Source organism: Podarcis cretensis, assembly GCF_951804945.1.
Source record: "Podarcis cretensis genome assembly, chromosome: 14".
Lineage (NCBI taxonomy): Eukaryota > Metazoa > Chordata > Lepidosauria > Squamata > Lacertidae > Podarcis > Podarcis cretensis.
In genome coordinates this window covers 30,051,505-30,073,669 of record NC_137183.1, presented here as the reverse complement: position 1 = coordinate 30,073,669, position 22,165 = coordinate 30,051,505, and the positions used below count along the sequence as shown (strand labels likewise).

General features: G+C 50.6%; 1 protein-coding gene across 2 annotated transcripts in view; it reads left to right on the top strand.

Annotated features, from left to right (window-relative positions):
- Nucleotides 1-18,702, top strand: part of MAP1A (microtubule associated protein 1A) — a 36,179-nt gene extending 17,477 nt beyond the window's left edge. For both annotated transcript variants that reach the window (XM_079952728.1, XM_079952729.1), the window contains 5 exons: nucleotides 6,088-6,170; nucleotides 6,742-6,882; nucleotides 7,457-15,812; nucleotides 16,539-16,771; nucleotides 17,295-18,702. In XM_079952728.1, coding sequence (XP_079808854.1) covers nucleotides 6,088-6,170; nucleotides 6,742-6,882; nucleotides 7,457-15,812; nucleotides 16,539-16,771; nucleotides 17,295-17,450 — 8,969 coding nt within the window. In that variant the 3' untranslated portion in view covers nucleotides 17,451-18,702. The remainder of the gene's footprint in view (nucleotides 1-6,087; nucleotides 6,171-6,741; nucleotides 6,883-7,456; nucleotides 15,813-16,538; nucleotides 16,772-17,294) is intronic.
- Nucleotides 18,703-22,165: the final 3,463 nt, after the last annotated feature.

Here is a 22,165-nt window from a genome sequence, read left to right as displayed (position 1 = left end):
TTGCAACCCTAGGCTTGGCTACTCAGAAGTAAGCCACATTGAGTTATCTGGAACTTACTTCCAGGTAAGTGTGTGTAGGACTGAATTATTAAATCTTCCTTCAGACATAAAGGCAAGGTACAGTAAAATTACCTCTGAGGGTAAGGACTGGGTTAGTTATGCAGAAGGATACAGCCAGAGTTTGCATCCAGAATCGCTTGCCTGCTTCTCCAGCTCTGAAAGGTGAAGGGTAGTAGTGTCTCAGTCCTTAGGTCACCTCCTTTGTCTGCAAAAGGTCCCAGGCTTAGTCCTTGATGACACCTCCAGGTAGACCTGGGAATGTCCCCTGACATCCTGGAGTCTCATTGCTGCCAGTCAGTGTATAAAAAACTGAGTTTGATGGACCCCATTGGTCTGGTTCTGTATAAGGCAACTGCTTCCACTGTGGTTCCAAAGTAGCCAGAGTAGACCCAGTGTAGGAGGCCAACCTGCTATGCAAATTTTGGAGTGGATTTTGCACTCCAGATGCAAATAATTTTGCATTCCCAAAGGCACACCTCATGGAGTTCTGGAGGAGAGACTCATTTCCTGTACTTGATCATTTTAAGGCTGCTTTCTTCATGGTATTTTTAAAAACTTTGTATTATTTCCCTAAGCTACAGAGTAATTCCCAATAGAACAAGTAAATAAAAATCCATAAAAAACACAGTCCATTAAAAGAACAACAAATCACTAAGCAACATTTAATAGCAGCAATCGGGCCTCTCCTCCAAATGCCCTCCAAGAAGATGTACCCTCTTAAAATGCTCGTAGCTACCTTGAAAGACTGCGCGGAAAAGAAAGAAAGGGAGACTTTCCCTAAGTATATGATAAAGTACTAGAACTGGGTTTTGTTCCTAAAGCCAAAAAATAGTTTTGTATTTTGCCGCCAACTGAGGAGAATTAAAATTTTAAAACTTTAAATGGAGTTACAAGCACATAAGATGTCTAGGCCAGCATCTTGTTTCTCAGAGGTCCAGCCCCAGGTATTCAAAATCTTTTGATCATGAAGGTTTGTGTACAGGTAGCCTGACTGGTAGCCATAAAGAGCGTTCATGGATTTGTTTAATAATTCTCCTTCAGTGCCATCTACATTGGTGAACATCTTGGGACATCAAATTCCATGGCTCCACTATATATTTTGGGGGAAAGTCCTTCCTTTTGTCTGTCCTGAATCATCCAACATTCAGCCTTATTGAATGACACCCACTGGTTTCTACTATCATGAGAAAGGGAGAAAAACTTCTGTGTATCTAATTTTGCCATACCATGCTGAATGTTATATCTGTTTAGCACATCTCTCTCTCTCTCTCTCTCTCTCTCTCTCTCTCTCTCCCACCCCCACCCCAACACACACACTGCTTACCCTTTTCTTAAACTAAAAAGACTTAGAAGGTTGACATTATTAAACATGACTACCTTAGGTTTATTCATTTCAATGGATCACTTGGGCAGAACACCCCATAAACTATGTCACCTTTCTGTATAGGGGAGTTGTGCCAACCCCTTCCCTCCTTCATTTGGGTTGCCCATTTCTGCACCTTTTCCAGCTCTACAATAGCCTTTTTGAGGTACATAAACCAGAACAGTACACAATATTCCAAGTGTGGTTGCACCAAGTCATTACAATATAGGGAGATTCCCTCCCCCCCACTTTCCTAAAGATCCATCAAAAGGAATTCACCATATGCAATTGGCCCACTGATCTCACCTGAGCAAAGCTGCTCCTGGACATCGCCAGGACCTGGACATCTGTGTCCAAGGCTGGATCCAGGAGCATTCCAAGCTGCAAACCTGAGCTTTCAAGGGGGATGCAGCTTCAGCCAAGGCAGACTGAATCCCCATTCCCTGAGCTGCCATTCTGTGACTAGGAAAACATCTGTCTTGTTGGGATTAAGCATTATTTTGTTAGCCCTTTTCTGATCCAATGCTAACTGCAAATGCTAATGTAGGAGTTGGGGGGGGGGGAAATAATGGATTTAGATGGGAAGGAAATATAGAGTTGGGGGTCACCCACATCTCAGTAGCATCAAATCCCCAAAGCTTGCATGACTTCTCTGAGCAGTTTATTAATGAACAAGTTTTAAAAAATCTAGTCCAGGTGCAGCCCCTCCTTTAGGATGAGAATTGTTCAAATGCAAGGAGATGAGTCAGATGAGGACTGCAGGAGTTGAGTGGCTCCATCTACAAAACATTACCTGAAGGCTCACTAGGTCACCCACCTTGTGTCTGCGCTCCCTCCTCTGTGTGGGTGCCACCCATCCACCTTGCAAAGCTGACATCACTGCACCCATCACAGTCAGAGATTCCTAGGCATTTGGGGGTGGGTGACTCTTGTTTTTCTAGTTCTCTTTGACCCATCAGCTACTGACAGGTCATCCTACAGGTAGGTCTAGTTGCTGTGAAGTGCTGCAAAAGCAGACCACCACCAGCAGAATCAGAAAAGGAGTGGACATCTTCCTGGAAAAAGAGTGGGGGCTCATCAGTTGAGCCCCACAGGTTTCTGGGCAGTGCCAAGAAGTGAATGGATGATGGCAAAACTGCCCCCCTCCAGGGTCAAACTCTCTCTTTTTTTTCACATGGTCGGCCACAGAGCCAAATCCCAGCAGCCATCAGAATGGTATGCAGGAATCCAGAACAGATGATGGCTTTGTGCTTTGTCTGGCCCTGCTGGAGCCATTGGCCTGGCACACATTGTCAGCCACAAAGAGAGGAGTTCCTGTCCACTTGCAGGGCCAAGGGTTTTCTCCTTGCCCAGCTTCTAGTCTGCCCCCTCTCCAAAGGGCAAGAGTGGAACCCTCCCCCATTTGCATGGGTGTTTGAAGGCAGAAGTAGAGGTGGGGCTGGGGTTTTCTTGCAATAAATTTAACTATGGGCAGGGAGGATGCAAAGAACTCCCAGCCACAGTATGCATAGCTTAGTCCAGAGCTCTAGCGCCATCTAACGTCTTGATCTGGTGCACCATGTCTCAAGGGCCAGGCAGGGTATTGAGGAGATGTCAGATTTCCGGTTCCCTTAGATTTCTTTAGATCAATTGATCAAACTCTTCCAAGGGACCCCAGTGCAGAATACGGTATGTTATAGTAGATGACTAGACTGTTGTAATGCACTCCATGTGGGGCTGCCTATAGAGACTTCACGTGAAACGGAATGCATGTGGAGGAGAGCATAAAAAAGCATAGAAGAAGCCTAGGCTTTCCCTGATCAATAGGTTTGGACCCTGTTTTATGGGTATGAACACCCTAAGTTTCTGCTTGATTTACTTTTATAGGTGTTTAGATTGTCTTATTGGCTGTATTTTAGTTTTTATATTGTATATAACGTACATTATTTAGAGATTTTTGAAATAGTTTAGAATTACTTTTTTAAAAATATAAATAAATAAGTGACCACTACTACATACCAGATGCCTTTAGCTCTGATTTGCTTCTGGGCTCAATTTAAAATGCTAATCTGGACCTTTCCATCCCTAAATGGTTTGAATGTTGGTTTTATTTGATGGACCACCTGCATATGAAGCTGCCTGGGCCCCAGAAGCCTTCCTTGCAGGCTCATGGCCAGATACAGCAGGCTAACAGGCATTAGAGATGAGGCCTTTTTAGGAGTGGCTCCGGATCTTTGGAATTCTTGCTCAAAAGAAGTCTGCATGGCCACATCTTTGTTCATTTTAAAAAGAGACTTTAAAACTTACTTGTTTCAGATTGCATTCTGTTAGAAGTGTGGTGAGGTGGGTTTTACCCTGCTGCTGTTTTTAGTTTTTGTAACTGGATTCTTTCCTTTATATTTTAAAAACTGTTTTATGGTTTAAAGATCTTTTGCAAGCTGCTTGGAAGAGCTTTGGCCTGAAAGGTGTTGCAGGGGAGCTTTACACAAACAGCCTTGAAACCAGGTTGTGAGGCATTTACAGCTTCCTCTGCCTACTGGGGCATTGGAGAACCTAGTTTGGTCCACATTTGTCAGCAGGCCAACTCATTTGCATTTGTCAGATGGAGAGATGGGCTGCAAGCTGCAGGTACCAGGAGATGATAAAAGCAGCCAGGAGTTCTGCAGAGGCCTCTGGAATCTGCTGGGGAGGGGAGATGGGATGGGTGGGTGGGTGGGTGGGAGGGAAGGCCAGAAAACAAGAGGCTGCCATCTCCTGGACACCTGTCCTTGACCCAGTGGCTTCTCCACGCCCCTGCCTGGCCTGCCTCCTTCCCCTGCCCACTTCTTGCAATATCAACTGTGAGCAGAGGAAATCCTCTGATGCAAGCAGAATACTAAGCAGCCAAGCTTTGTTTTCCTGGGAGAGATTACTGACATGAATTGCTGCAGCAGCAGCCAGCAGCTGGACAGGCCCACAGAGGGTTGGAGGCAGGCAGGGTGCTCTCTGGCCAGCTATGTCCTCGAAGGCTTAGTCTGAAGCTGGTGCAGGTGACCAGGCACAGAGGCCAAGGCCAACCAGAAATGCTCCCTGCTGGGCTTCAGTGGGAGAGGACCAGTGGCAGTGTGGTGAGCATCCTCCTCTGCGGTGCCTGCAATCCATGAAATGCTGCAGGTTCAGTGGCAAGACACCCACACCCCTCCCACCGCTTTCTGGGTCCCTTGAGATTGGGAACAGAAGAAAGTTAAGTGGGGGTGGGGGGAACCGTTGCTCAGCAAATGTATATTGACAAGAGGTTTTGCATCCTCTTTGCAAGGCAAGTGAGGGGGCATTCCCAAGAGACCTTGAAAGGAAAGAGGAAGGGGATGCAGCAGAGGGAGAGAAGGAGATGGTTTCCTAAGCAGAGGCCTTTGGAGAGAAGTGGTCCTCAGCTTTGGCCTGGCTCAACCTCCTTGTTTAGTGACTCAGAGGAATATTTGTTTTTATATCCATTCACTTCTTAATCAGGTTGCTAGTCACACAGTCCTGGGCAAAGCAGCCTCATGCTTCCAATGAGCATGACTCATTTTTTCCAGAGCTTGACCCTAGAGAATGAAAGGTGTGCTTGATTTTTGTCATAAAATCGTTTTATGAACACCCTCCCTCCTTTTAAGCATTTCCAGAACACCCTCCCTCCTTTCAAAATCCTCTGTCCATCTTCATCTATAGAGAAATACAGAGAGCTGGAAGGGCCAGGGAGGGGAGGGGAATTGAGCAGCTCATGGCTTCAGCTCAGTCCTTGGAGCCCAGAGCAGCTGCTGTACGATGGATGCCAAGCAGGAACAGCTGCTGTAGTGCAAAATCCTGGGTGCACGGGCGCGCGCGCACACACACACACACACACACACACACACACACACACACTGTGTGTCTGTCTTTTTTTTTTTTTTTTTTAATGGATGCATTTTAAATTGGCCACAGAGCTCAACCCATGGAGTGTTTTACAACTCAGCAGCAGGAGCCCAGACTCCCAGGGAAAGTATTGGGTTGGGCAGCTCATCTCTTTTGCAAAGATCACTGCAGGCTCATGAGGAACCCTCACCACACACACACACACACACACACACACACTGCTCATTTCCCAAACTCACAACTGCCTGCACAATTCTGAGGAGCGGGGAGGGGCTGCCCGAAGCTAGAGCATTTGCAAGATCCATGCTATGGGCATGTTTATGTCTTGCTCATTGAACATCAAAACACATCTGCATATCCAGCAGTGCTGGAAGAAGCTTCCTCATCAGCACACATCTCAAATTTGCAGGACTCCAGAGCAGCTTTTCAGCCCTAAAGCAAATCACTTTCTGTCCCAATGAAAGCTGAAGTCAGCCCCCCAAATGGCTAGCATAAACTGTGCAGAGCAATACTTCCTGTGCCAAAATGTATTGGTCTAGTTTGGTTTTCATTTGTTGTTTGAAGCCACTCACCAAGGAATCTTCCTGCAGCTTCCCTGGGGTGGGAGTTCAAAAGTAGCTGGTCTGGGCTGCTCTACTGGAGGTCACTTTCCTCAGGAACAGGGCAGGGAAAGCTGAAGCCAGCTTGGAAACTGCCAGCCCTTCCATCTTCTCCTGGATAGCCACAATGGCCTGGTTCTGAAGGCAGTTGTTTTGCCCTTGGGCTCTGACTATGAGCACTTGTTTTGAACATAGCCTTTTCTACTGTCTCCCTAGGTCAGAGGACCCTCCACCACCAGAGTGAGGACCTGGACACAGTCATCCTAGTAAACCCTGATGAACAGAGCACTGTGTCAGAGGTAAAGCTCTGGGGTTCCTGCCTACCTGGGGTCAATGTAACCAATGGAATTACACCTCTAAGAGTTGCTACAGTGGCATGGTGCAAAAGTTGCCCGCTTCTTGACTTTGGGGGCAAACCAGCTACAAATCCCTTGTGAAACCATCTTCCTGCCCCGTCAGGATAAATATTTATGAAGGGGAGTAGATAAAGGCCTTAAAACAAAGACCCTCCTGCAAAGCCCTGTGTTCAGGACTGCACCCAGTTCCCTCCCCCACTTCTAGGGACATGGCTGCCTTTCCTCTCTGCCTGCAGCTAAATTTGACTGCACAGATTATCCTGACCAGGTGTGGGGATATTTGGGTTCCCTGCCACCCCTCCTGTGACCTTGCCTGGGGCAGGACTGGGATATTATGGGGCTGTGTCTAGAGCCCATACTCAAGCATGTTTAGGCAAGATGCAAGCTGCCTCTCAATGGGGCTGCCTCTCCAAGCTCATTCATCAGACATGACCGTTTGCATTATCCGAGTGAGGGCAGCATTTCTGCAAGTCCAAAACTCAGGAGCTGAAACTGTCTCTCCTGCTGCAAACAGGTTCGTTCCTTGATATGTGACCCTTCTGCCTACAAGCTGCTGGTGCTCTGTGGACAGAGCACAGACCAAGAAGGAGATTTGATCCTGCAGGCTGGGACCTTCACCTACCAGAAATTTGCTGAGATCCTTGCAGATCCAGAGGTAAATTGGGTGGGTGGGGAATCTGGGATTTGTATGTGTAAGAATCTGGCTGACAAAGGTGGCTTTGGAGGCCATCCTCAGGCTGTTGTCTTCTTTTTAGTCCTAGGTTAAGTCTTATTTCACAGCTTGTCTTGGAAAATCCTTTGCCTAAGATTAACACCCTGCAGTGTCATGGAGTACTGAGTTTGGGACCACCTTAAATGAGGATTCCTGCTACTACTGTTGTACACGTTACAAATCTTCCCAGGCATTCAGGATGTGTTACCAGAACTTTATTCACCATGCATTCCAGCTCCTGGCTTATTGTAGGCTTGGGAAACACTCGATTTCCTGCAGAGGCCCCTTTCAGATTATTAGTCTCCAGAGTAACATATTTCCAGGATGCTATTATTGATACATCTGGTGGACACCTCTGGCCACCCAAGAACAATAGTTAGTTACATAGGTTGACTGGTAGGTTTCCAGTTCTAGTTAACAGTTGAGCTTGCATGGATTTGACTAAAAAAGACATTTGGGGGGGTGTCAAGGACCTTTTGTGGTGCTTCTGACTATTGCCTGCTTCTGACTCTTGTAGGTTGCCCAGCTTCTCAGCAACACAGATCCAGCTTCCAAGGCCTCCCTGACTGTGTCGTGCTTGGGAGAGGGAGATTGGAGCAACCTAGGACACCCCCGATTCCAGGACCTTCTCAGTCTGAGACTGAACCCTGACCCAATTCTGCCAGAGATGGATGGGATCTCAGAGTTTGCCGAGTATGTCTCTGAGACAGTGGATGTCCCATCTCCCTTTGACCTCTTGGAACCCCCAACCTCAGGGGGCTTCCTCAAGCTGTCCAAGCCCTGCTGCTACATCTTCCCTGGAGGGAGGGGGGATTCAGCGCTCTTTGCTGTCAATGGGTTCAACATCCTGGTGGATGGCGGTTCAGAGAGGAAGTCCTGTTTCTGGAAGCTGGTGCGGCACCTGGACAGAATTGACTCTGTTCTCCTTACCCACATTGGGGCTGATAACCTCCCTGGCATCAATGGTCTCTTGCAGAGGAAGATCGCTGAGCAGGACGAGGAGCAGTCTCAGGGCTCCACCAACTACAGTGACTGGATGAAGAATCTCATCTCCCCTGAGCTTGGGGTGGTTTTCTTCAATGTCCCTGAGAAGCTCAAAATGCCCGAGTCTTCCATGAAGGTCAAGAGAAGCATTGAGGAGGCTAGCCTGACCCTGCAGTACCTCAACAGGCTGGGCGTGAAGCCAGAGCCCCTTTACAGGGTTGTCAGCAACACAATTGAGCCCATCACCTTGTTCCACAAAATGGGTGTTGGGAAACTGGACATGTATGTCTTGAACCCAGTCAAGGAGAGCAAGGAGATGCAGTTCCTCATGCAGAAGTGGGCTGGTAACAGCAAGGCCAAGACAGGCATCATTCTGGCCAATGGGAAGGAAGGGGAGATCTCTGTACCCTACCTGACCTCCATCACCGCCTTGGTTGTGTGGCTCCCAGCAAGTCCAATGGAAAAAATAGTGCGAGTTTTGTTCCCTGGGAATGCACCACAAAACAAGATTTTGGAAGGGCTTGAGAAACTCAGGCACTTGGATTTCCTGAAGTATCCTGTTGCTACGCAAAAGGAAATTGCCTCCGGCCTTCCCACCCTGGCACTCAAGCAGACCAAGATCAAGCAGAGGACAGACAGCAAGGAAAGCCTCAAGTCTTCTAAGCCGGCAGCTGCCAAGGCAGGTGGTGAGGAGGGAGCAAAGGAGGCGAAGTCCGAGGTCCTCAAAGAGGCCAAGACAGAGAAGAAGGCCAAGGAGCCACTGGAAAAGCCCCCCAAGGCAGAGAAAGTAAGAATGGACTCCAGCGATGCCCTCAAAGCAGAGAAAAGGAAACACAGCAAGGACAAAATGGGCAAGAAGCACCTCAAGGAGAAAGTGTCTAAGCTGGAGGAGAAAAGGGACAAGGAGAAGAAAGAGATCAAGAAAGAGAGGAAGGAGATTAAGAAAGACGATGGGAAGAAAGAGGAAAGGAAGGAGTCAAAGAAAGAAGAGAAAAAGAAGGAAGCCAAGCCAGAGCTGAAAAAGATTTCAAAGCCAGACTTGAAGTCATTCACCCCTGAAGTGAGGAAGACTTTGTACAAGGCAAAAGCTCCTGGTCGGATCAAAGTGGAGAAAGCTCGCAGCAAAGCTGAGAAGGACGCTGCCCATGGAGAGCCAAAGAAGGCTTTGCCTGTGCCCAGGAAGCCACCAAGCCAGCCCCCAGAACCAGCAGGCGTGGCTGAGCACAGGCTGGTCTTGTCTTCCCCAGAGGACCTCACCAAGGACTTTGAGGAGCTTAAGGCTGAAAAGCAGGCCCGGCTTCCAGAGGCACCTGGTCCTGCAGAAGGAGAAGCAGAAAAGCAGGGGCTTAGTGATGTGGCTGCTCAGGAGACAGACCTGATCCCAGAAGGAGTCAGTGGCCCAGACTCCTGGTCCCAAGGGGCAACAGAGGAGGAAACGGGCAAGGAGGGGGGAGGGGAAATGCCCAAAAGACCTGATGAGAGAGCAGCCGCCTTGGGGGAGCCCCTTGAGAGAACAGCAGAAGTCTCCGGAAAAGAAGCAGGAGAGAGAGATATAATGCAGGCTTCCGGTGACTACTCGGAAGACAAATATTCTGCTTTGGAAATGAAGTGGATGGAGACACAGGCAGAGAGGCAAATGGACAGGAGAGACAAGGGATTGGAACAGGCAGAGCTGGAAGGGACTGAACAGCCTCTTGCAGAGGCCAAAAGGCAAGAGGCAGAGAAAAGTGAGCCTTCTCTCTTCCAGCAGCCAGAAGGTCCCCTCTTTCCCTCCAGAGGGAAGGAAAAAGAGGCCAAGGAGGAAAGCAGACTGCCTGGGAAGCAAAGAATGGGCAAGGGGGAGGAAGAGGAATCCTGCCTGGGCAGCGCTCCAGCCCCACTTGGAGAACACATCTCCTACATCCAGGATGAGACCATCCCTGGCTACTCAGAGACAGAGCAGACCATCTCCGATGAAGAGATCCACGATGAGCAGGAGGAGAGGCTGCCCCAGCTCAAGACAGATATTAGCTCCTCTGACATTGCGGTGCCAGACCAGACTGGCTCCTTTGAAGCTATCCACGGGATCCAGGCCATGGCAGCTGCTGGCCAAGACCCTGCAGTCCTTGCCTACCCCACCAACATTGTGGCTGCCCCCTTGGCAGAAGAGGAGCATGTTTCTTCAGCAACATCCATCACAGAGTGTGACAAGCTCTCCTCTTTTGCCACCTCTGTTGCAGAGGACCAGTCTGTTGCCTCGATAACAGCACCGCAGACAGAGGATACAGGCAAAAGCTCCTTGCTGCTGGATACAGTGAACAGCATTCCTTCCTCTAGAACAGAGGCTACCCAAGGTCTGGACTATGTTCCCTCCGCTGGCACCATTTCTCCCACATCTTCACTAGAGGAGGACAAAGGCTTCAAGTCTCCACCTCCAGAAGACTTCCGTATACAAGCAGAAGGTGAGAGGAGGCTTGAGGCCTGTAAAAAGGGCCTGCAGCAGCAACAGGAACCAGAACAGGAGGAGGAGGAAGACGAGGAGGAGGAAGAAGATGAGACACCAAATATTGAGAAGCCTTGGAGAGCACAGGGTCATTATGATGCACCTTTGTTTTCTCAGCAAGGGCCCCTGGGAGATGATTTAACAGGAGTGCCAGTGGAAGGATCCCAAGAGGCCATGCTGATACTCGACGGAGAAGCCCAGTTGCTGCAGGTAGTTGCAGGCTCTGGTGAGGCTGAAGAGCGGTGCATGAGCCCTGATGACAGCACAGTCAAGATGGCATCTCCCACCCAGTCGGGCCCCACCAGCGCTGGGCACACACCTTTCCACCAGTCCCCTGTAGAGGAGAAATCGGACACTGTGGAGGCTGAGCTGTTTGACAAGTCTTCTGAGGCCCCTGTGAAATGGGATGAAGAAAGAAGTCCCAGCAAAGCCACTGAGATCTCCAGGGCTTTTGAAGGAGAGGTCGCTGCTACTGAGGGGCTCTTTTCTGGGGGGAAAGAGGCATCAACTGTCCTTCAAGACAAGCCTGTCCCAGAAAGTGTGACTGCATCAGAACCTGCACCTGTCCAGAGTGAGGATCGGAGACTGCTTCTTGAGAAAGAGGAGCTGGCCATCAGCTTCTACCACAAGCAAGAGACCCTGGACATTTCTGACCTTTATCCTCTCACCAAAGACACACTTCTAGAGCCCAAAGAGGGCTCTCCATTGAAGGGAGCAGACACTACCGAGGAAGCCTCCCAGGAAAGCATGAAGTGTCCTACCCATGAGGTGCTCTTCTCTGCGGCTGAAATTCCTCCTCCAGAAGGGTGGGAGGAACTTTCCGATAGAGCTTTTGGTGAGAGTTCTTCACAAGCGCCCACAAAACCGCTTTCACCAGAGGAAGCAAAGGTGTTCCCATTTATTGAAGACACTCCTGGGAAAGCAAAATATTCAGATGATATTGCCATGGAAAAATTGCCAGAAGATGGGAATGCTCTACATTTCACAGAGCGCAACTTAGGCCAAGATGGACCCCCCTCAGTTGCTATCAAATACTCTTCCCCAGAAGGCAGTGACATTTCTGTGAGCCTTAGTGAAGAAACCTCTTTGCACTTGTTCACAGGAGAGGGTTCTCAACCTGATGCTCAGTCTCTGTCTACAAAAGAGGTCCCTGCTCAGAAGTCCTCATCAGACGTGTTCACAGAACAATTCTCTCCTGAAATGAGCTACCAATCTTACACAGAGCAGAGCCCTTTTGGAAGCAAAACATCTGAAGCTTTGGTCAAAGACAATTCGCTTAGTTCCCTTTCATTCCATGGGAAGGATCCATTCCAAGACAGTCATGCCACCCTCACGATGTCTTCTGCAGACACTATTATGGAAGATGCCAGAGCCGTATCCTTAGCTGAAAAAGAGCCCATCAAAGAACCATCTCCAAGACCTTCCCCCAAAGAAAGTCCAGGTTCAAAGTCTTCAAGCTTCACAGAACCAAGCCCAGTTTTAGAGAAGGAGCCCTCGCAAGTATCCTCTGAGGAGATGGGGCCTCGTCAGTTGCTGGAAGAGGAGCAGGATACTGAAGAGGAGGAGGAGGAGGAGGAGGAAGAGGAATCTCCAGAAATGGAAGATATTTATCTGAAAGACACAAACTCTGAGAAGAAAGTGTGGTTTCCAGAGGAGATGAAGGAAGTGCCATGCAAAGAGCAAAAGCCAAAGTATGGGAAAGAAAGAGGGGAATGTACCTTCTTGGATGAGGAAGCAGAAAAACATGAAACAAAGGCTCCTCCTCCTCCTCCCATGACTGAAGAGGGAGTGATTTCTCACTCTGCGGCAGAGTCTGAAGATGACATTTCTGGACTGGCCATGAAAGACATTTGGGACTCAGGATACAGGCACTTCCATGAAGACTTTGCCACTTTGAAGCAAGAGACACCTCCTGAGAACCGCTTTCCCCATGCGAGTGACAAGGTTGTGGCCCAGCAGGTGCCAGAAACATCATCTGACCAAACACAGGCATTTCCACAAGCAGCTGCTGAACACAGTGCCCTGGACATAAAGGAATCTAAGATGCCTGGCTCCAAAAGCCCCCCATCTCCTGGGCTAGAAAGTGTGTCAACATCCGGCCTGGAATGGGCCACACTGTCCCCTCCACACCAGGTCAAGATTCCGCCCACAACAGGGTGGAGGGAGGAGTCCCCCCCTGAGCAAGCTGAGGAGGAAGTGGCCACAGAGCCATGGTCCAGCTCTGTGGTGGAGCCTCCTGCTTTGGAAGAGGAGAGAGAAGCATCTGCGCCAGAGCAGCGAAAGTCCCCTGCAGTAGACCAAAGTGTGCCCACACTCCAGTCAGGAACCACAGAGAGGAGATCAGAGAGTGATGATGTCTACAAAAGCAAGTGGGATCCCAAAGAGATGCAGGACAGAGAGCAGGAGGCTGAGATGGAATCTCACACTTGCTCAGAGGAAAGCCAAAAGGAGCAGGTTGTGAGGGCAGCTCTGCTGAGTCCAGTAGGATCCCAGGAAGACAGGGCCCCTGCAGTTGTGGAGCCAGGGAAGAGTGAGTCCACCCACCTTGGAGGAAGTGGAGACCTCGCAACCCCTTTGCAGGACACAGTCTCCATTGACCAAGCAGAGCATCACTCCTGGTTCAGCACCACAGACTCTCCCAGTCAGTCTGGGCTCTGTGAACCCAAAGTTGACACTCTTGGGAAAGGGGAAGAGAGAGAAGCAACTCCTTACCCTCATGAGAAGACTTTCCATTATGCAGATATCTATGAGAATGTTGTCATGTCTAGCATTGGCCACCTTGGAAAAGATGTGGGTCTCAAGATAGGGACAACCCTTTACCCCATCTCCTCCAAGGAAGAAGAGTCTTGCCTCTACACTCCTACTGAGAAAGAGCTCTCGTCTCCAGTTTCCCCAAAGGACAAAGCAGAGCCCTCCTTTGAGTATGCAGAGGTCCATGCCCAGGGCCATCCTCTTCAGATAGCAGAGAAGCCCAGTGTACCACAGAGCTTGGCAGCCCAGGACAACCCACAGCCTGATGAGAGCCTTGCAGACTCTTCACCTCTTCTGCCAGGAAGTCTGGTGAGCTCCCCGCCTGCAGCCTCTCTGGAGGACAAAGGCTTTACCTCCCACACTGATGTGGCAGGCATGCTGAAGCAGGAGGAGACAGCTCTTTACATTGAAGGTGCCCACCCTCCAGATGCAAACATCAGCCAGGAGCAAAGGTCTCCTTCTCCCAAGCACTCCCTGCCCAAGGATATGTACTATGAGCAAGCCAGAAGGGGAGAAGAGAGCGCCAGCGACTCAGAGTTGGAGAAGGGGGCCAAGGAGAAGTCCGAAAAGGAATCCAAGCACCCAGGGGAGCCCCCTTCAGCTCTGAAGCCAGCCAGAGAGAGGGAAGAGGAACCCTATGCAGACATTTCAGGACTGGAGAAGGAGGACTGTCTGTCAGCGACATGGCAAGGAGCATCCTATGGTGCATTGTTGGGAGAGGAGAGTCAGAAAGAGAGAACAGTCTTGAAGGCTGAGGATGTTGCTGCCTATGGCAGCCTTGCAGGTCCAGAAAGGCAGGAGTGGGCCTCAAGCAAGCCATGCTCCAAAAAGGAGGAGGAGGAGGAAGAAGAGGAGGAGGAGGAGGAAGAAGAAGAAGAAGAAGAGGAGGAGGAAGAGGCCTCCATAGGGAAAGGCTTTGGTGATACCGACTCCAAAGGCTTCTGCTTTGGTTCTGCTGCTAAAGAGAAGGACCCTCCAAAGGGCCCAGCGCTGCTGACGAAAGGGCTGGATTGCTCTTCCTCGGGCTTTGAACTCTCTTCCCTGGGCATGCACCAGCCATCCATCCTGTTCCGACACGAAGCACATTTCTCATCCCACTTACGGGACAAATCCCTCGCTTTTGGCATCCCTGATTCTGACCCCTTTGAAAAGGGCAAGAGAGATGAATACTTGGAGGTATCCAAAAAGGTTTCTAGTGAGGATTCATCGTTCGCAGCAGGAGGAGGGAAGCTTCTCTCTGGGGCACCCCAAGAGCAGCAGCTGCACAGGGAGTCATCTAGCTCTCCTGAGGAAACCTTCTTGAGGGCCTCCATCTCAACACATCCAGCAGTCAGTGAGAGCCCCTTGTTCCCCCCCTATCGAGGAACAGCTGCTGGGCCAGATGCCCAGAGAGCACAGCAACCCACATCCCCACAGCTTCCAGCAGGTTCTGCAAAGATGTTTTCAGGTGAAATGGGAGGAGATGCCTCTGCCAGCTTGGGCCTGCCCTCTCTGCCCACTCAGCAGTCTGAGTCCAGCTGCACAGTTGGCTGCACACAGCAGCCCCCAAGCCCTGGAGAGTGGCCAGCAGCCACTCCCCTCCCTGACATCCTGGCTGTTTCCCCCCACTGCCAGCAGGAGGCAGCTGCCACTGCCAACGGGCCCACAGAGGTGAGCCTCAGCCCCCTTGCTTTCCATGGTGGGCCACATCTCACAGGGGCAACAAGGAGTGAGGAGGACAAGGAGGAGGAAGACGACGATGAGAAGGAGGATGACGAGAAGGAGGACTGTGAGAGACAAAGCCGTCCCTCTTCCTTGTTGAGCTGTGAGCCAGCTTTCCCGCCCTTCTTTCCAGATGCCCAGCATGGCAGCCAAGCAGAGGATCATGGTGACGCCTCCCATGAGTTGGAGCCATCTCTGGGAGCCACCTCAGAGTACGGGCAGAGGTTCTCGTGTGAGTATAAGCAAAGGAAGGGAGAGCTGTCCCCATCGTTCATCAATCCCAGTCCTCAGGATTCATCAGAGGAGAGTGAATGTTCCCAGGCTGAAGGTCACCCTTCTGTGAAAGGAAGGCCACACTCCCTCCCTGGTGGCCATAGGCAACCCCCTGCCACAGCAGAAGAAACTCCCCCCACCTCTGCAAGTGACTCTGGCACCTCCCAGTCTGACTCGGATGTCCCTCCAGAAACAGAGGAATGCCCCTCCATCACAGCCGATGCGGCCATGGACTCCGATGAAGACGCTGATTTCCTCCCAGTCGACAAAGCTGTGGGCAGCTCCCATCACAGCAGCAGCAGCAGCAGCACAAGAGCTGGTCATGACCCCCCACCCATCACCCTGGTGGACCCCCATCCTCACCCTCCACACCCAGATGTCTGCATGATGGACCCCGAGGTGCTGCTCAATGATCAGAACATGAGCAGGCCTGACAAAATATCCAAGAAGGATCTGAAGGAGAAAAACAAAGGGGTGAGGAAGCCGCTGGGCAAGCCCAAGTCCTCTTCCCCTGCCCGGAAGCCTGAGAAATGGTCCCCGACCCCCTTGAAGCAACAGCCACCAGACCGGCCTCCAAAGCCAGCACTGGCCAAGAGAGAGAAGCCCCTGAAGGCCCATGGAGAAGAGACAGGTCCCCCCAACCCTGGCAAGAACCTCGTCAATGGCGTCAAAACCAGCCCAGGTAAGACTGAGCAGAGGCCTGGCCCTCTTGGTGGGAATTGTGGGGGCATCTGTGCTCTCACCTCTGGTTGTGTCCAGCCGTTTGTCTTCTGCTCAAAGTCGGGGAGACTTTCCCAGAACCAGGATGTGCTGCTTCTGCTCCCTGGTTTAGGGTCAAAGATTGCCAGAAGCACTTCCTGTGGATTTAATCTTGGGCATGGATGACAAATCAGGCCTACCTGATTTGCTGGTGGAAAATACACTATCTCCAGTTCTGAAACTCTGCACTGTGGTGTGGCTATTACCAAATACATTATTATGAGGGGGAATCTCTCTGGAGGGATCTCAGGAAGAGATGCAAAGGGATCACCATCCAGGTGATCCTAGCCAGATGCTAGGATTGAGGTGATACGGAAAACAGGAAGATACAATGAGAGGTAAAGGAGCTGCTGTGGGATTGGTGGAAGTCAACGTTTGTTTTCCTTTTTAGTGTTTATACTATTAATTTGTAAGTTTTGGATTTGTTTTTCATATGTTTGTTTTGTGTTTTGTCTATTGTTATTTTTTGTTTTCTGTTTCTTGTTGTGTGGAAAATATTAATAAAATTTACTATTTTTTAAAGTAAGAACAATGTTATGCGAGAGATCCCTAGTTGGGGCATTTTCACCAAGAGCTGATGGGCTAGCAACCACCCTGCCCAGCTGCCACCAGCTGGTTTAATATCCCCTCCCTCTTCTCTCTCCCTAAGTCTCCAGCAACCCCAAAAGCAGCTCCTCTGTGCCCCCTGGGCCCCCCATCTATGTGGACCTGGCTTACATCCCCAATCACTGCAGTGGGAAGAACACGGACCAGGAATTCTTCAAGAGGGTCCGGGCCTCCTACTACGTCATGAGCGGCAACGACCCAGGCAGCGGGGAGCCCAGTCGCGCAGTGTTGGACGCCCTCCTGGAAGGGAAGGCCCAGTGGGGGGAGAACCTGCAGGTACGGGCTGGGCTGGCTTCTCTGTGGAGCCAGTGGGGGGAGGAGAGGGTGAGAGTTTGCAAGCATACCTAAGGGCTACAGCAGAGCATGGCTCATGGAGAGCTTGCTTTCTCTGCAAAGTATGACTTCTCAGTGCAACAAGAACTGTTCACTTGAAGGGAAACTGCCTAAGTCAGTCCTAGCCCTATGCCCACCAGGCAAGCCAGTGCTCAGTTACTGCTTGGTCTCATCTGGCCAGGAAAGCATTGTCTCCATTGGCCCACCCAGCCACCTCTCCTTGGCCTAGAATAATTCTGAGCCAAGTCCAAAGAGGGAGGCCCACTTACCTCCACCAGATCTGCTCTAGCTTCTGGAAAAATTAGCTCCAGCCTGCTCCTTTGACCCAACCCTGCAGCAAACCTCCTTCTGCCTCTGCAAGGGATGCTCTATTAGCTAGAGGTAGCTACCTTGTTTCCTGGCCCTGCCGTGATTGGCCAGAGCACCAGGGAAACCCCTTCCCAGTCTGTCTCTTGTGCTTCCTCAGGTGACTCTCATCCCAACACATGACACGGAAGTGACCCGGGAATGGTACCAACAGACCCATGAGAAGCAGCAGGAGCTAAGCATCATGGTCCTGGCCAGCAGCAGCACAGTGGTGATGCAGGATGAGTCCTTTCCTGCATGCAAGATCGAGTTCTGAGGCCCCCCTGGCTGCAGCAGCGCATCTCATCCGTCCATCCGCCTTCCCCACCCCCCCACCATGCAGCACTGGGAGATCCATCTACTCACAGCGCAAGTCTCCTTCCTGTCCCAAATGTGGTCTGGATCTGCTGGGCACATGCTGCCTGCACATGGCTCTTGTTTGCCACCATGCCCAGGACGTGTCCAGCATGCCTGGATGTGTGTGGAGTGGAGGGACCCTCTTGGGAGCTGCTTCACTTTTCCAGATTTATTTTGCTGCCTCCGTCATTGCTGTAGAATAATTCAGCTGCTTTGATGCTGCTTGCGAAAGCACTGCCCCCTCCCTCCCTGCTTCCTTGCCTGAGGGCTCTTCTGACCTCCAGAACTTTGTCCGACTTAGCCCACGGGGTAGCTTCAGATGGAAGCAGCACAAGAGACCAGTGAAAAGGAGGACGAGAGCAGGAAGAGAAGGAGATGCACCATTCCTCAGCCTCTCAGGTGTGAAGTGAGAACTGAGCTGGGAGGAGGAGGAGGAGATGATGACACAGAAAAGTGGAAACCGGCTTGCTTGCCCCCCAACACTCTGCCAAAGCTGTGCTGGAAAAAGAATCCAGCCTGGCGCACCAAGGAGTACATTGCAGAGAAGCCCTTCAGCTCTGCAGTCAGAAAATGCCAAATACTGCATCTTCAGCAGTGCCAGAGGTGAAGCTGGCCCCTGCCAAGTGACTCTGCCCTTTGGAGGAGAATCATGTTCATAAAGTCCCAGTATTTCCCTGTGAGCAAAATGGTGGCTAGTAGGGGGGAAATTGGGGTAGGTGGGTGGGGACTGGATCCCTCTGGGGATGGAGCTGGCACTGCTGCACATACAAGGACACCCTTTCCTCCCGTTTGCTAGAACTGAGGGCCAAACCAAGTGAAGGGGGTGTTTGCAGGCTCTTGCTCCAGCTCCTCGCATGCACTGCCATTCTCCTCGCAGCTATTGCAGATAGCATTAGAGGCCCTTCAAGCTGTCAGCAGCCACAGTGAGGGCCCCCGTTTTTGTCCTCTGTTCTGCTGGCAAAGCCAGGGCTGATGGCCCAGCACATTGTAGCCACAGGGAGGGAGGGAACAGCACACTTGGGAAGTCACAAATCATGGGTGTGACGCTTTGGGCAAGCTCTGAAAAAGCCTTACAGAATCTTTGGGTGTGGCTCTTGGTCTAGGAAAGAATGTGCTCAGCCCTCTTAGCTGGTCTAAATTGTTCCTGCCATCAGACTGGCAAAAAAGGAAAAGTGGAGCTGGGGAGAATCCCATAGGAACTATTTTTCTGGTCACTGTCTATATATTTATTTTGGGTTTCTTTGGGTTGTAATTGGAACTGACCTTTTGTTGGAACTGTGTATGCTATTTTGTGTGAGTGTGAGTGTGTGTGTGTGTATTTAAAATATTTTTACTGTGAGCTGCCATCACCACACTGAAGGCTTCTGGGTTTCAGGGCACAGGGTAAACATCACATTTCTAAATGCAGTAAGCTTGACAGATGATAGACAAGCCCCTGCCCCCCTGCCTTCCCCCTGGCATTTGGTTCTGCAGCCTCCAGGGGCTCAGTTCCATGCTCCAGCTCCCTGCCCTGCAGGAAGGGGCCCAGCAAGCCCAATTGTTGCTTTCCTGTTGAGCTTATCCATTGTGGTTTGGGTCTTGGACTTGCCCTCATGGCTTGTGATGAGGCAGCAGCCAGAGACCAGTGCCTACAAGCCATGTATGCTCAGGCCCAACAGCCGAGGTGGTGGGTCCCTGGGCCTGGACAGACAAGCTGCTGCGCTAACCCACCTATGAATGTGTCTATCTTAAAACTTGAAGCAGGGGCCAGTGGGATTTAGACCCACTGCTCCACCAGAGGAGAAAGTACTTCAGGGGAATATCTTCCCCCACATCCCTCCCCGCCCCATGGTTACTCAATGATCTGCTCTCCACAACCCCAATTTCCCCACCCAACCAGCTTGAGTCCTTCCCCAAAATTTGTAGTTTTGAAGCTGGCTTCAGCACCTCCCTTCTTCACGTTCTACGGCAAACCTTGTAAAAACTGCTGTTTATAAAGAACCCAGACTGAGCTCCATTAGCAATCCCACCACCACCCACCCAGAGGGACTGTTGGGGAGCCCAGGAAAGAAATGACAAGAAAGACATTGAGCTCCTGCTTCTGCTTGTTCCTGCATGGGGGCCCCAGCACGCAATTCCTCCTCTGCTGCGTCATGCTCATGGGGACCTTTCTCAAAGGCAGCAGCGGCGAGAAGGACTTCTAGCCCAGCTCCTGTTGCTACTGAATGTTGTATAAATAGAGCCCAGTGCTCCCCCCGCCATCCTCCTCTCCTCCATGTTATGTACAATCCAAGGTCCCCTCTCCCCTCGCATTTCTGTGTGCAACTCTCTGTAATTCTAATGATTGTAAATGGAGGGGCCTGCACTAACCAATAAAGCCACATTAACTGCGACTCAGAAGGGGCTCCTGTCCTGCTTCCACTGACTGATGCACTGGCAAAGTGCCCAGCCCTGGTCCTCCACCACCACTGAGGTCTCTTCCAGCCTTTTGGAGCTGGGCTTCTGCTCCTCCACCAGCATCCATGACCCAGTGTCTCCCCGGCCCAATGGCATTGAGCTCCATAGGTCAAGGGAAGGAGAAGGGTTGCTCTGTTCCCTCAAAGCCCCTCTGGGGGCATTCCAGAGCAGCTGCCTGCCTGCCTGCCTGGGCCTTGCTCCTGCTGCTTCCCTCACCCCACACAGCAGAGGCCTGAAGGCGTCAGGGGAGGGCAGGCCAAAAAGTTTATCTCCTTTTTGCTTGGTGGGGAATGAACAGAACAACCTGCTTTGTTGTCCACATACCTTTTGTTCAAAACGGCATTTCCAGAAAACTGCTCAGGTTTGTTGTTTGCAGCACAGGAACAAGGATTTGGCCTCTGTTTGTGTAACGTTCCTCATGAGCCATAGAATCAAAGAATCTTAAGAGTCGGAAGGTGCCCAAGGGTCACCTAGTCCAGAGCAAAAAAATCCAGAAGAGAATGACACCATAGAAAACAACTGGTTTCCCTTGTAGATATGGAACACCAACAAAGAGTGCAAGAGCAGACAACCTTCTAGCTGGGCCACCAACACAGGCCAGACAGTTGGGAGACCCTCAAGGTGAGGGAAAGAGCTGCCTCCTGCAACTGTGGTTGTTGAATCCCACCTCTGAACCTGTGAAATTCAGTATCCCTATCACAACCGATTATGTGCAATTTCTTCCTCTCACTCATCCCGAATCTAGTCCAGTCCATTTCATTGGGCAGCTGTCAGTTCTAAAATTATGTGAGAGGCAGAAAAACTATCTCCACACTGTGAAACCCTCCGTAATTCTGCCCCCCCCACTAATTGCCTTCCCCCTCCAAACTAAACAGTCACCAATATTTGTCTTTCCTTGCATGAAGATGTTTTAACTCGCCGGGGTAGATCAGAACTGCACGCAGTATTCCATATGTATCTCCTTGATAACCACGGCAGCATGCATAGTTTTTGTTCTGTTCTTTGCAGAACAATTTACATTTACATTGGGCAGCATTTGCCATTTTCTTGCCTATTCACCAAACCTGGAGAGAACCATTTAGGGTGCTGCACAATATAATTTGCTTTTTACACCTCCCCCCCCAAAAAAAAACCCACACCAAAATGGCATCTAAGGTGGCTTCTCCTTCCAACCTCCAGATCCTTGAGGGAGAAGTTAAAAAGCACCAGCACCAATGCAGGCCCTTGCCTTGTAGGAGTCGGGGGAGGAGAGAATCCCTCTCCTCTGAGAATTGCTGGTTTATTCCTACCCTCTGCTTTGTGTTGTTTAACCAGTTCCTGACCTATAAAGAAGAGCTGTCCTCTCACCCCAAGGCTGCTAAATTTGCTCAGGAGCCTTTGGCAAGCGTCTGTTAAAGCCTTACTGAAAATACAAGTATGCAGGATCCACGTGTTTGTTGACACACTCAAAAGAACAGGCCAGATTTGTTCGTCCATATTGGGGTAGTCAATTTAGTGCCCCCCATGTTGTTCAACTGGAAGAACTCCCAACATCCCAGATCGGTCAGGCAGGCTACATGGAGCCAAAAGGAATTGGCGTCCAAAAACATCTGTAAGGGAGCGTGTTAGCTCCCCTTGTTCTATATGATGCTTTGTAATTTTCACTTCAAAAACATGTTCCACCAACCACCCAGAACAGATGTTGCGATGGTGGCCAAGCTGTCCTCCTCTTTGAGCAAAATGCCCCTGTCTTAGGAAAGACTGCTTCCTTCTCACACAAACAGACCTCCAAGGGTTTTCAGACACCCTCCCTTTGTGTCTCTGATGTCCTGCAGCTTCTCTTAGCAGTTATATAGCCCTTACTGGAAACGGCAGGAGGAAACAGTGCTCTAGTGCTCAGGTCCTGCTTGCAAGCTTTCCACTGGGGCACTTGGTTGGCTACTGTGAGAAGAAGACGCTGGACTAGATGGGCTTCCACTGGCCTGAGCCAGCAGGTGCATTTTAAGTCCTTTCTAGTGCAGCTGCTAATTCTGCCTACGGAATCCCCTCTATACTGTGCAGCAAGAAGGCCTCTCAATGTGCAGGACAGCTGTGCTTCAGGAATTCTTGCCAGCTTAGCCCTGTTCTGTGCAGCCTCCTCCTCCTCCTCCCGGACCCCCCAAGCTGCCCCCGCACAAAGGCACACCCAGAGACCCCCAAGCAACTCCCTCCAAAGAGACA